The sequence below is a fragment of the Electrona antarctica genome (assembly GCF_951216825.1).
Source record: "Electrona antarctica genome assembly, chromosome: 21".
NCBI lineage: Eukaryota > Metazoa > Chordata > Actinopteri > Myctophiformes > Myctophidae > Electrona > Electrona antarctica.
In genome coordinates, this window is record NC_136802.1 from 40,006,622 (window position 1) to 40,020,976 (window position 14,355).

The 14,355-nt window shown below is 41.9% G+C and overlaps 1 protein-coding gene across 3 annotated transcripts in view; it reads left to right on the forward strand.

The window, feature by feature from the left end:
• Positions 1-11,867, forward strand: part of tkfc (triokinase/FMN cyclase) — a 106,989-nt gene extending 95,122 nt beyond the window's left edge. For 2 of the 3 annotated variants that reach the window (XM_079491010.1, XM_079491009.1), the window contains exons 11-17: positions 2,674-2,793; positions 4,080-4,217; positions 4,844-4,950; positions 5,722-5,828; positions 8,713-8,746; positions 9,899-9,991; positions 11,330-11,867. In XM_079491010.1, coding sequence (XP_079347136.1) covers positions 2,674-2,793; positions 4,080-4,217; positions 4,844-4,950; positions 5,722-5,828; positions 8,713-8,746; positions 9,899-9,991; positions 11,330-11,488 — 758 coding nt within the window. In that variant the 3' untranslated portion in view covers positions 11,489-11,867. The remainder of the gene's footprint in view (positions 1-2,673; positions 2,794-4,079; positions 4,218-4,843; positions 4,951-5,721; positions 5,829-8,712; positions 8,747-9,898; positions 9,992-11,329) is intronic. The other variant, XR_013788644.1, reaches the window with a different exon arrangement.
• Positions 11,868-14,355: the final 2,488 nt, after the last annotated feature.

Sequence of the window (14,355 nt, forward strand, 5' to 3'; positions counted from 1 at the left end):
TCAGGTCAAAATGGGTTAAAGCCTTAGTATTTCTTTAGCAGGGTGCAAGTAAAAAGAGACAGCTATGTTTCTATGTAACTATAACATCTTCGTCAGATCATCAACTGAAGGTGACTTTGCGACGCTCGGCATGGTGCCTCTCTTGGCTCAAGTCACCCTTCAGCATCTCCACCCCTGACTTAACGAAAGTAATCCACGCATTCATTTATTCACGTCTTGATTATTGCAACTCCCTGTACTCTTGTCTCTCCAATAAATCCATCCAATGTTTACAACTAGTTCAAAATGCTGCAGCCCGAGTCCTGACCGGTGCACGAAAATACGACCACATCTCACCAATCCTGGCATCCCTGCACTGGCTCCCAATCACTTTTAGAGTTGATTTTAAAATCCTACTTTTAACTTTTAAGGCCATTTCTGATCTGGCCCCATCCTACATATCTGACCTACTTAAGCCCTATGTCTAGCGCACCTTAAGGTCCTCAGACAAGGCGCTCTTAGAGGTCCCAACATCCAAGTTAAAAACAAAAGGTGACCGGGCCTTTGCACTCAGAGCCCCAACTCTCTGGAATGCCCTCCCCCTCGAGATAAGGATCGCAGAATCCGTCCCCCGCTTCAAATCCCTCCTAAAAACTCACTTTTATAAAGCTGCTTTTATCACCTAAACGTTTTCTAAACATTCCCTATTGTTCTTATGTCCTCCTGCATTTCTGTACATTGACTGTTCTTTATTTTTATTTGTATTATTGTAAACTGTTGTTTTTGGTGTGCACTGCATTTGTTCTTATTTTATTTTTTTGTAAAGCACTTTGTAACCTCGTTTTGAAAGGTGCTATATAAATAAAGGTTTATTATTATTATTATTATTATCTCCTCCGACGGTGAAACAGTGAAACAGAGACGCCAACATTCTGACCTGAGATCAGATTCTAACCCATTCTGACCTGAGATCAGATTCTAACCCATTCTGACCTGAGATCACATTCTAAAAATGTCTTCTACATCCTGACAGTTTTCTGAAAAAGCTATGTTTCTGTGTCAGTGGTTCTTCAATTTTTCAAAAATAGCAGACCTACAAGCTCGTAGCGGTGGCGCGCTACGAGCTTGTAGATCTGCTATTTTTCAATAGCTAAAGCATAACATAATGCTAACACCAAAAGGGGTTCCCGCCCCAAAATGGGTTAAGGTCCTTTTTATTCGCCTATAAATCCTTAAACTGGGCTATCCCCGATATACCTCAACCGAGCTTCTGCGGCCTTACATTCCAGCCAGGGCTCTGAGGTCTGCTGATCAGTCACTGCTTACCAGTGTTGTTTTTGGCAGCACATTTTGATTTGAGTTTTAGTCGTAGTCTTTTGAATAGTTTTAATTTAGTTTGAGTCACATTTTAGTCACCTGGAATGTTTTAGTGTTGGTCTAGTTTTAGTCGACTAAATGTCATAAGATGTTAGTCGACTAAATCTACAGTTGATTTAGTCGACTAAAATGTATTTTGGAGGGCCTTGATGCCGTCGTAATGGCGCGCTGCGACGCGTTGTGAGCTTGTAGATCTGCTATTTTCAGCATGCAGGGCTTAAAGTTCTCAGTCCTGGGGACGGATTTTAGTCCTGAGGATTTAATAGGGGTCATTTAATGAGATCGGTGCAGATTTGCAAAATGTTTTTCAGTCTTGGGATTTGTTTTAGCTTTAAGCCCTGAGCATGCAACCAAGTGTAAAATGACTTATACTGAATCTCTTGTCCACTAGTCCCTTCCTAACATTCTAGTCTAGTTTTTATCTGTTGACGAAATTGTCAATACATTTAGTCTCAGTTGTAGTCCTCATAGCTTAGTTTTCATTTAGTTTCCATTTAGTTTTCGCCAGTGAAAAAAGGTAGTCGACGAACATTTTTCGTCTTAGTTTTAGTCGACGAAAACAACACTGCTACTAACTGTACTTGAAACAACAAAACGGACCAGGGGGCGACCGTGCCTTCGCCTCAGCCCCCCCCCCCCGTCCCCCGTCCCCCCCCCCCCCGCGCTCTGGAACAATGTACCTTTCCCTATCCGATCTGCCCAGTGTTCAGATGCTTATTGAAAACTCACCTTTTTTCCTTGGCTTTTAAATTGCACTTGATTGTCTTAAAACACGAGTTTTATGTTGATCTTACTTGTTTGTGCGCTGATGGGCGCTGTTGATGTTCTGTTTGTTTTAACCTGTACAGCACTTTGGTCAGCTTCCGTTGTTTTAAATGTGCTACAGTTGGAGGCCATCGATATTGTCCTTTTCTTTTTGCTGAGGTTTGCGTGATCTGCGCAAAAGGACAGTAAAGCCATTTTGGGCGGGAACCCCTTTTGGTGTTTTAAACATTGTTATAATTTAGGTATTGAAAAATAGCAGATCTACAAGCTCATAGCGCGCCACCGAGTGGCGCGCTACGAGCTTGTAGGTCTGCTATTTTTGAAAGAAACGTGAAAATATTTATTTCAGAAAACTGGAGGATTTAGAAGGATTTTTTTAAAATGTTGAGGTCAGGCCTAAATGGGTCAAATGATAAGGGACAATATCGGTGGCACCCAACTGTATATAAATAAAGTTTGATTTGATTTGATTTGCACCTTTTTTCAATCCGACTGGTTTTCCAATCGCACTGTTACATATACAGCACGTAAATGGTCTCCTCTCCTGTCTAGATGCTAGCACCAGTGCTCCAGCATGGCCAAACCTCAGCAGTGTGTGTGTGAGTGCACGCGACTGCACCGTGGAAGCGCCAGCTCTGGACACACGACCCCAGGACGAAACGCACACCGAAGGTCAGTCACTCAGTTTCTCTAAAACTGTGGGTTCGAGCTTCATGACTGAATAATAGATAACACATCATATGCATTATTTACAATGTACTATTTATTTGCTCATAACTAACATTTAATCACATTTTTGTCAGTATACAGTTTTGAAAATAAGTCATTTGATTTATATTTACCAAACGGAATGGACTGAAGTAACTTTGGCAGTCAAACAAAAAGTCTTTCAATTTACCCCCAAAAGAACATGTAAATGAGTGTTTATCTGCAGGTGTGTTTCATTTGCTGGTCCAGGTTGACTGGTGAACGTCAGTATTTATCTGCAGGTGTGTTTCATTTGCTGGTCCAGGTTGACTGGTGAACGTCAGTATTTCTCTGCAGGTGTGTTTCATTTGCTGGTCCAGGTTGACTGGTGAACGTCAGTATTTATCTGCAGCAGGTGTGTTTCATTTGCTGGTCCAGGTTGACTGGTGAACGTCAGTATTTATCTGCAGCAGGTGTGTTTCATTTGCTGGTCCAGGTTGACTGGTGAACGTCAGTATTTATCTGCAGGTGTTTCATTTGCTGGTCCAGGTTGACTGGTGAACGTCAGTATTTATCTGCAGCAGGTGTGTTTAATTTGCTGGTCCAGGTTGACTGGTGAACGTCAGTATTTATCTGCAGGTGTTTCATTTGCTGGTCCAGGTTGACTGGTGAACGTCAGTATTTATCTGCAGGTGTTTCATTTGCTGGTCCAGGTTGACTGGTGAACGTCAGTATTTATCTGCAGGTGTTTCATTTGCTGGTCCAGGTTGACTGGTGAACGTCAGTATTTATCTGCTGGTGTGTTTCATTTGCTGGTCCAGGTTGACTGGTGAACGTCAGTATTTATCTGCAGGTGTGTTTCATTTGCTGGTCCAGGTTGACTGGTGAACGTCAGTATTTATCTGCAGGTGTTTCATTTGCTGGTCCAGGTTGACTGGTGAACGTCAGTATTTATCTGCAGCAGGTGTGTTTCATTTGCTGGTCCAGGTTGACTGGTGAACGTCAGTATTTATCTGCAGCAGGTGTGTTTCATTTGCTGGTCCAGGTTGACTGGTGAACGTCAGTATTTATCTGCAGGTGTGTTTCATTTGCTGGTCCAGGTTGACTGGTGAACGTCAGTATTTATCTGCAGCAGGTGTGTTTCATTTGCTGGTCCAGGTTGACTGGTGAACGTCAGTATTTATCTGCAGGTGTGTTTCATTTGCTGGTCCAGGTTGACTGGTGAACGTCAGTATTTATCTGCAGCAGGTGTGTTTCATTTGCTGGTCCAGGTAGCTTGAGCCCGGTGATGCGTAGATGTCTGGAGGCGGTCTGTTCCACTCTGTTACAGCACCGGGAGGAACTCAACTCCTTGGACCGCGCTTCTGGGGACGGAGATTGTGGGAACACACATGCACAGGCCTCTAAAGGTGAAGCAATGAGCATGCACAAAAAAATAGATCAATTAACCCATTTTGGGGCGGGAACCCCTTTTGGTGTTAGCATTATGTTATGCTTTAACTATTGAAATATAGCAGATCTACAAGCTCATAGCGCGGCACCGAGTGCCGCGCTACGAGCTTGTAGGTCTGCTATTTTTGAAAAATCGAAGAACGACTGACAGAAACATTTTTCAGAAAACTGTCAGGATTTAGAAGACATTTTTAGAATCTGATCTCAGGTCAAAATGGGTTAAGTAATGACGGGAGGGTGAATGGTTAGTGTGCCGTCGACCATAATAGTTTGCAACACCTCTACTCTACTCTAGTCTAAATAAATACATAATTCACTACAAAACAATTAACAAAATGTAATTGCATTAAATATGTTACTTTGTGTAGGTGTACGCACACACAATATGTAAGGCCATGACTCTTTTTAACAATTTGTGTGCCCAAGACGTCCACAGACGTCCTGGGAATTACCGCTATGTGATTTTTATTTAAAAAAATGAATAAAATGTCAAAAATAACATTGGGCACCCTGGGTCACTATTTTGAAAATGTTGAAAGGGCACACAATGTGTTAACTGTTACTTGAAATGAATTCCTCTCAGCTATTCAGGAGTGGCTCCAGAGTCACGTGGTACCTGGTTGCCCGGGGAAACTGCTGTTTGTCCTCGCTGGATTGGTGGAGGAGAAGATGGGCGGGTCATCGGGAGCAGTGAGTAGATGATAGGCTGTGTGGGTAAATGCTTGTACTGTCATACTGTCCAGTCACGGGTTAAAGTTCTCAGTCGCCACGACTGATTTCAGTCATTTGGACTCCATAGAAGCCAGCATTACATGTCTTCTATCTATGGAAGCATGATAACCCATTTAGGCCTGACCTCAACATTAAAAACTAAAAATCTTCTAAAGCCTCCAGTTTTCTGAAATAAATATTTTCACGATTTTTCAAAAATAGCAGACCTACAAGCTCGTAGCGCGCCACTCGAGCTTGTAGATCTGCTATTTTTCAATAGCTAAATTATAACATAATGTTTAAAACACCAAAAGGGGTTCCCGCCCAAAAGCCGATAGGCTATTTCCGCTTATTATTTTAAGATGAAAGCATTTGAAGTGGTCAAACTAGCAACATGTTCAGAAGCATCTTCCATATATGGTCTTAGATACCAGCAACAGTTAAAGCCTCAGTCTGTGATTTCTTTCAGCTGGTTGGCACTTTGACAGTATGTACTGTAGAACAGCAGGGACAATATACTTACTAAAACATCATATTTGTACACGTTTTGTTATTGTTTAGTAAACGGCACTAGTGTTGGGAGGGCTCCTTTCACACTGTTTCACAAGTCGCATAATAGTAGGACTTGGCCATGCAAATGTTGTCAAATAGAAAATTGCTTTAATCCATGTGTACAGTACACAGTACAGTACATTGCAATACAAATACAATATACACATACATACATTATCTCTCTCTCTCTCTCTTCAGTTGTACAGTCTCTTCCTGACAGCAGCAGCTGGTCATCTCACTGAGGGGCGGAGCAACGCTGCAGCCTGGGCCAACGCAATGCATGCTGGGACGCAGGCCATGAGGAGGTACGACTGGTGAAAGCGTGAAAGGTGTCGCACCGTTTTTTTTTGTTTTGGTTCTTCGCTGAGAAAGAATGAGGTTGTGTCTGTGCTCGTATTGCTATGCTCGAGAGGGCCACACACGTATAGTAGAATGAGAGAAATGGTTGTTTTATGTATAGTACTAGAATTTCGCGGGCCTTCGGCCCGCTCATCCTAACGCGATGCGTCGCAAATGGGAAGAAGGCAATGGCAACCCATGATGTTTTCATTTATGCATTTGCTTGGAAAGCGCAAAGTTGCCAAGCTGGCTGAGTGGCCCTGTTTGGTTTTGTGTATGTGCGTATGAAAGCGAGCATGGCAAGGCGCAGGAACAGTATACTGTACTGTACTGTACTGTAAGTGTTTGTACTGTACTGTAGTCATGTGTACTGTACTGTACTGTTCTCTGTACTGTTGTATTAGTGTTTTTTTATTATTATTATTATTACATGGATTAATATTCTGATGTACTGTACTGTACTGTTCTCTGTACTGTTGATATTATAGTTAGTAGTGTTGTGTTATTATTTATTATTATTATTATTATTATTATTACATGGATTAATATTCTGATGTGAGCTTTCTTTCTGTACTGTACTGTACTCATGTGTACTGTAGTGTTCGCTGTATTGTTGATATTATTGTTGTTATTAGTGTAGTGTTGTTATTTATTATTATTATTATGATTGAAAGAGAGCATGGCAAGGCGCAGGAACAGTATACTGTACTGTACTGTACTCATGTGTACTGTACTGTTCTCTGTACTGTTATTAGTGTTGTGTGCTTATTTATTGTTATTATTATTATTACATGGATTAATATTCTGATGTACTGTACTGTTCTCTGTACTGTTGATATTATAGTTATTAGTGTTGTGTTATTATGTTTTATTATTATGATTATTATTACATGGATTAATATTCTGATGTGAGCTTTCTTTCTGTACTGTACTCATGTGTACTGTACTGTGCTGTACTGTTGTTATGATTAGTGTAGTGTTCTAATTGTGTATTATTGTTATTATTATTAGCGTTTTGTGGCGTGTGTGTGTGTGTGTGTGTGTGCCATTTCAGCTGCATCGCGAGGCGATCCAAATTCCCCCCCCCCGCGCGCACGCACGCACGCACACACCACACACACACACGTGTCTGCAGTGACACTGCGTTGTACACAGCTGTTCTATTTCAGCCTTACTGACTGCCAGAGTCAGTGCTTAACACTGGACGCCAATCATCCAGTGTTAAGCAGTCATCCAGGATTCATAGAACCATAGTTACATACGTGACTTACGTGTTGTGTTGCAGCGCGTTGTTGCTGCGTGTAGTGTTGTTGTTGTTATCCATATATATGCGCGTCGGTTCGTCCCGATTGTACCACGCCAGGTGTCGACGCGGTCGTGTTTGCATGAGTGTAACTGTGTATGTAATCGCGGCGCTCTCCATCCAAGTTAGAATCAGTGTAGAACCTGTGTTGTTGTTCTTCGTCTTCTTCTACTTTTGGTTTCCGGCAGGCTGTACACTGTGTGTGTGTGTGTGTGTGTGTGTGTGTGCGCGCGCACGCACGTGTGTGCGTGTGTGCGTGTGTGTGTGTGTGTGTGTGTGTGTGTGTGTGCGTGTGTGTGTGTGTACCGTGTAACTTCCGGTATTGTTTCCGGAAGTGTGAAAGGTAACACGAAACACACGTGGGTCACGTGGTGGGGTTTTGAGCCATTGGGAAGGGCTGATGTAGTGTTGCCAGGTCCACGTATTGTAAGCGAGTGGTAGTGTGTGAAAGTATAGGCTGTAGGCTGTAGGAAGTCAGGGTTTGCGGCCTTGTTTACATAGACGTGGCAACAATGTTTGACAATGTTGGCGGCGCAGCCAATGAAAAGAGTGGAATCACGGGATGCAGTGTTGCCAGGTCCGCGAATTGTAAGCGAGTTGTAAGTAGCGTGTTGAATGGCATTTTTTCTGGGCTTGTTTTCATAGACGTGGCAACAAATTAGGCGGGGGTGTCGGTGCTTGTGGCGTGTTTGTGTTTATTATTTATATTGATATTGTTTGCGAGTGTGGACGGGAGCCGGCTTTAGTGGCAGTGCAATGACAATTTTTACGCGCGTGATGTGGAGTGTGGCCGTGCTGCGCGACATGAGGAGATAGCCGTGGGTCGACGCGGAGGGTAAGTCTGTGACGTGTTAGTGTGTTTAGTGGGTTGTTGCAGTGTGTGTTGCAGTGTGTCAGTGACGTAGTAGCTGGTGCCTTTTGTTCCTGTCCTGGGAACAGCGTTTTGGGCACACCTTTTCAATTGTATAATAGATAGTATAGTATAGTATAGTATAGTATAGTATAGTATAGTATAGTATAGTAGGGACAAAGGAATAGCCAGCACACACACACACACACACAGAAATGTCCTTTTCACATGGTTTATTTACCTCGACGGACAACGGACACGTTTCAGCCAACGCTGAGGAAGGCCCATCTGGGTGAACCGCGTTGTCCGTCAGAGGTAAATAAACCATGTGAAAAGGGTGTTTTGGCTATTCCTTTATTCCAATTTGTACCTTTGAGCCTTGCACCTATGAGACTAGTCTTCTCATTTGGAATGTTGCAAGTTTTCTGCCTTTGCAGTTTGTTTTTCTCTCACAAGTGTAGTACAAATGTGTCTTGTCTGTCTGTGTTTAACCCATTAAGACATGAGAGCGAATCTACGAATGCCTTCTAAATCAGTAGTTCTCACACTTTAAAGACTTTTCAAAAATGTTCAACGATCGCAGATGCACAAGCGCTCTGAGCTTGTACATCTGCTATTTTCTAAATGAAAATGACACAGATGCTTTCCCAGTAACCCGGTTGTAATGGGTAAATGACACGGACCTCGTGTCTTTCAGATATGGTGGTGCAGACCCTGGAGACAGAACAATGGTAAGAGATCAGTAAATCCACTCTTACTTACTTACCTCCTGCATATTCATTTAGTGTTTACACGTGTTGTTGTTTCAGCCAATATTTCAGTCAAATTCCAATCAAAATGAGTGAATGAATGAATGGTGTATTTATAAAGGGCCATAATGCAAATGTGTATTTCATTTAGGGATGCACCGAAAGGGAAATTCTTGGCCGAATACCGAATATAGGAAACAGTTGACCGAAAACCGAATATCCTGATTTATGGCAAAAGAAATGGTTATGGCAAAACTTAACTTAAATAATAATCACTATTATGGGTCCATAACACATTTATTCAGCTCTTTTGAATGCATTAAATGCATACACTATTCGATGATATATTTTCTGCCTATTCAGGCCGAAACTGAATAGGCCGAAAATGCATTTTTAGCCATTTTCTGCCGAATATTTTCTGCGGCCGAATATTCGGTGCATCACTAATTTCATTCACACACACACATTCACATGTGGACGGCGGCGGAAACCATGCAAGGCACCAACCTGCTTATCGGCAGCAATTAGGACTCCAGTGTCTGCAGGACGCGTGATTATGAATCCCACCAATGTTCCGCCTTACCATGTGTCTGATTGGCTCGCGGGCAGGCATAGTTTTACTGATTTACTGGTTAGGGTTAAGGTTAGGTTAGACATGGTTTTACTGAGGTTAGGTTTAGGGTTAGGTTTAGACATAGTTTTACTGAGGTTAGGGTTAAGTTTAGACATAGTTTTACTGAGGTTAGGGTTAGGTTTAGACATAGTTTTACTGAGGTTAGGGTTAAGGTTAGGTTTAGACATAGTTTTACTGAGGTTAGGTTTAGGGTTAGGTTTAGACATAGTTGCAAAAACGAGAAATGTCAATCACAGCGACTACTGGCCAATCACAGCCGGGGCTTTCCTAGAACTGCAGTGGGATCCATAATAACGCCTCAAGCTCACTTCCCCTCTAACCCATGGGCAGAGCCGGGATCGAACCGTGTGTAGCTGTTTGATCTATGATGGCGTGATGATCATTTACACATGTGTTTTCATCTGATTTGATCCAAAACATTACTACTTCCATTCATGTTTCAGTAAGCTTCACGCACAGTGGACATTGAGATCAAGTCTCTCTTTCTCTCCTCCCATCAGTTGGATGCTCTGTGCCCTGCAGTGGACGAGCTGATGAAAGTAACCACAGTACCACCTGGTGGCGAACTTGTGATACTGCAAACTGCTGTGGAGGTAGGTTTGACCATCTAAACGCAGAAGACAAGTTAACCACTTTAAGACCTGAGGCCGATTCTACAAATGCCTTCAAAATCAGTAGTCCTCAAACTTTTAACAATAATTCAAAATTATTCAACACTTGTTCAAGCTTGTGAGCTTGTACATCTGCTAGTTTTGAATCGCCAACGCCACATTTGTTAATGGGTTAAGTGACATCTGCATTTAGAATTATGGGAACTATTGGGGTTGGAAAATTGTGGTTGAAGTTGAAAGCACTCATTCAATGACAGTGATGCGTGCGCATTAGTGTGATTTCTAACTCTTCCTCGGGTGACTGAGAAATGATAATATCAACGCAGTGATCGATCAGATAACAACTACACAGGCAGGGATGTTCTGGCAGGGTTTCAATGCACAATTAAACACCTACGGTCATTTCAAAGAGAAATACACGTCGACAGTAGTGCAAAAAAACATAGGCGCTGGTCTGTAGAATTAAAGGATGTGGTCAGATGACTCAGTTTTCTGAAAAAACACATGTTTCTATGTCAGTCGTTCTCAAAACATTTCCATGTCAAGGACTCCCAAAATTATATGTAATTGGCCGCCGACCCCCATCTGAAAATATGTTGTTTCAGGGACCTTCCAGAAGGAAAGATATGAGTTAAAAACGTTCACTCTGAAAGAGATTTTTGAAAAATCGGACCAGATCACCAGATCTCAACCCAATTGAACACACTGAGGTGTTGACTGTTAAACAGCGCTCTCCACCAAAGCAGGGAATATGCTTTGTTTGAATGGTGTGTTCCATAACTTGTTTCACTTTTCCAAGACTAATCTAATCTATTCCAAGTGCACCGAAGGTGTTCTGGCAGCTTGTGGTCTCTCCAACACCTTACATAAGACACTTTATGATGCTTTTTTCCCTTTCACCTGTCACCTGTCTCAAATGCAACCCAATAGAATACAGTATGTGTTGTGTTGTTTTGAAATATATAATCACATGCATACAACATACGTCACATCCTCTCGTAGGATGATGTACGGTTCATCTGTGCAACGTGATTGCTTAACCCATTTTGACCTGGCGTCAAAAAATAAATAAAAAAAGGTCTTCTGAAAGAATATATATTCAAAGATTTGTGCCGCATTTTTACGATTTTCAAAAATAGCAGACCTACAAGCTCATAGCGCGCCACTCGGTGGCGCGCTATGAGCTTGTAGATCTGCTATTTTTCAATAGCTAAAGTATAACAACATGCGTAGTTAAAACACCAAAAGGCCCAGAATGGGTTAAAAAGTGGTTAAGAAAAAGTCACGACTCTGTTGTACTGTACATGTCTCACTCCCCAGAGAGCAGAGTTGGGGGCGGAGTCCACCCGTGACCTCACAGCCAGGGCGGGGCGAGCCAGCTACATCGCCGCGGAGCGGGTGACCCTCCCAGACCCGGGCGCCGTGGCGGTGGCCGCCGTCTTCAGAGCGGTGCTGGTGTCACTTGGCGGGCAGAAGTAACCATAGCAACCCACGGGGGCTGTATGGGATCAGCTAGCTAGTTTGGATGAAATCTGTTGACCCATTTTGGGCGGGAACCCCATTTGGTGTTTTAAAACATTACGTTTTAATTTAGCTATTGAAAAATAGCAGATCTACAAGCTCATAGCGCGCCACCGGGTGCCGCGCTACGAGCTTGTAGGTCTGCTATTTTTTGAAAAATCATGAAAATGTGGCACAAATCTTTGAATATATATTCTTTCAGAGCGAACAGTTTTTAACTCAAATCTTTGCTTCTGAGGGGTTCCTGGAACAGCATATTTTCAGATGGGGGGTCGGCGGCCAATTGCATATATTTTTTGGGGTCCTTGACATGAAATATTGAGCACCACTGATACAGAAACATGAGGTATTTCAGAAAACAGTTTTTTTAAATTTCGACATCAGGCCTAAATGGGTTAACATAGGAATCAGTTCATATTCACAATTTCACATATTACTGGTGGCTATAGATTGTTGGACAAACAGTATTAATTGTTTATCATCTAACTATTGATATATGGCAGTGTTTTTCAACTCTTTTCATATCAAGCTCCGTCATTGTTTCGGCATTTGAGCCACGGACCACCATTTGTGACTAAATTTGACTGAGGGACTGCCATTGGATTTTTTTGAATTTTCGTTTTTTCATGTCATATGAAAGCAGGGAATCATAGCTTCAAATTGACATTATTGGTTGTTCAGTTTGACCCACCAGTTTTGGAGATATGGCTTATAGAGTAATGTCTTGCAGAAAACAGCGAGTTGAGAAAACAAGCTTGAAAGATTCACTTCTGTAGTCTCTAACATTACACCTAGCTACATTTATTTCATATTTACATGTCGATTTCAGCTCTCTCACTTATTTCAGACATGCTCTAGTATGTGAAGAGTCTGCCTGTGCTATTAACTCATTTTGAAAAATAAAATAAAATAAAAGTTTTTCTCCTCTGGTGAAAAGCTGTAATTTGCGCGATGGCAGTCTCTCAGTCAAATCTGGTCACATTTGATGAGATTTAGCCTCTCAGACCCCAACATTTAGAATATTTTGTTAATAAGATTTTGTCCACAATTCCATGCTGTATTGATATTGATGTGGTACCATAGGAAAGACAACAGGCAAACGTTGATCAAAATAACAATTCTTCTACATTCTCTAATTGCACAGATAATTACTGCAGACTGCAATCTTGAGAGAGTATAATGAAACCTGATGGGTCCATTTGGTTTCATTTTACACTCAAGATCTAATACGGGTCTATTTAGTTACCAACTCTCCATCCTTATGCTAGCTGGGGACCACCTGGGACACCCTCAAGGACCACTGGTTGAGAACCACTGATATATTAGACAGGTGCAATTATGGTTTGACCCCAAAAAAATTGCAACAGAAGGTTTCTCAACTGTTTTGTGTAGTATTAGGTGTCCTTAATAACATACTAAAAGTTTACCAAAGTTTGACCATGCGAAAGGTGTTATTTTAGCATAATATGCATAATATGCCCATAACATCCTATATAAGGCAAAAAAGTCCAAATTTCATCATTCTTTAAGTAACATGTGACATATGAAACTAGGGTGTTTGCATGATTCTGAATCCATTCCAAGCATTAGTTTTGCACAAAAAACACTCCTTGGGCTAAATTAGGCCATATCCACTTGACCAAATGTGCTGACCTCATCACGTTTGTGTGGCCGTTTTCCTCCCAAGGAGTGTTTTTTGTGCAAAACTAATGCTTGGAATGGATTCAGAATCATGCAAACACCCTAGTTTCATATGTCACATGTTACTTAAAGAATGATGACATTTGGACTTTTTTGCCTTATATAGGATGTTATGGGCATATTATGCATATTATGCTAAAATAACACCTTTCGCATGGTCAAACTTTGGTAAACTTTTAGTATGTTATTAAGGACACCTAATACTACACAAAACAGTTGAGAAACCTTCTGTTGCAATTTTTTTAGGGTAAGGTGCCTTTTTTTCATATATGCCCTCACCTATATGGCAATACATACTGGCAATGGAGACCCAATTGGTCTCCAGTTCCAACTCCGCTGTTGCGTATTTCCTCCCTGGACCCCCCTGGGGTTTAAGAGGTTAATGCTGGGTCAGTGTTGATGTACTTACTGTATGCTGTAAGTTGAGCTTTGGTAGCAGACATAAATAACTGTAACTGTGACGGTTAAGAATGGGATATTGAAGTCGTTGATGTCGTCGACTAAAGCTATGACGAAAATTGTTCGTCGACTACCTTATTTCACTGACTAATACAAATCACACACGTGTGAAGTGATGGGCGCAGCGAGGGCAGTATTGATGTCACCCCGATGACGTCTTATTGTTGACAAGTTGAGAACGGGTGTGAGAGGAGGAGAGGAGAGCAGCAGCTCTGACAACACTGTCTGCAGCCCGCTCTGCGGAGGTCGCCTCCCGGCCACAAGCACTTGGAAATTGGCTTGTCTCCTCCACCGGTGTCCTTGTTTTCTGAAAAAGCTATGTTTCTATGACAGTGGTTCTTCGATTTTTCAAAAATAGCAGACCTACAAGCTCGTAGCACGCCACTCGGTGGCCCGCTATGAGCTTGTAGATCTGCTATTTTTCAATAGCTAAAGCATAACATAATGCTAACACCAAAAGGGGTTCCCGCCCAAAATGGGTTAACATAGGAATCAGTTCATATTCACAATTTCACATATTACTGGTGGCTATAGATTGTTGGACAAACAGTATTAATTGTAATCATCTAACTATTGATATATGGCAGTGGTTTCCTTGGCTTCATGGCTGACAAAATGAACTCGAAGATGGGCTGAATGAATGAGGAAATACCGCTGTAGTGCCG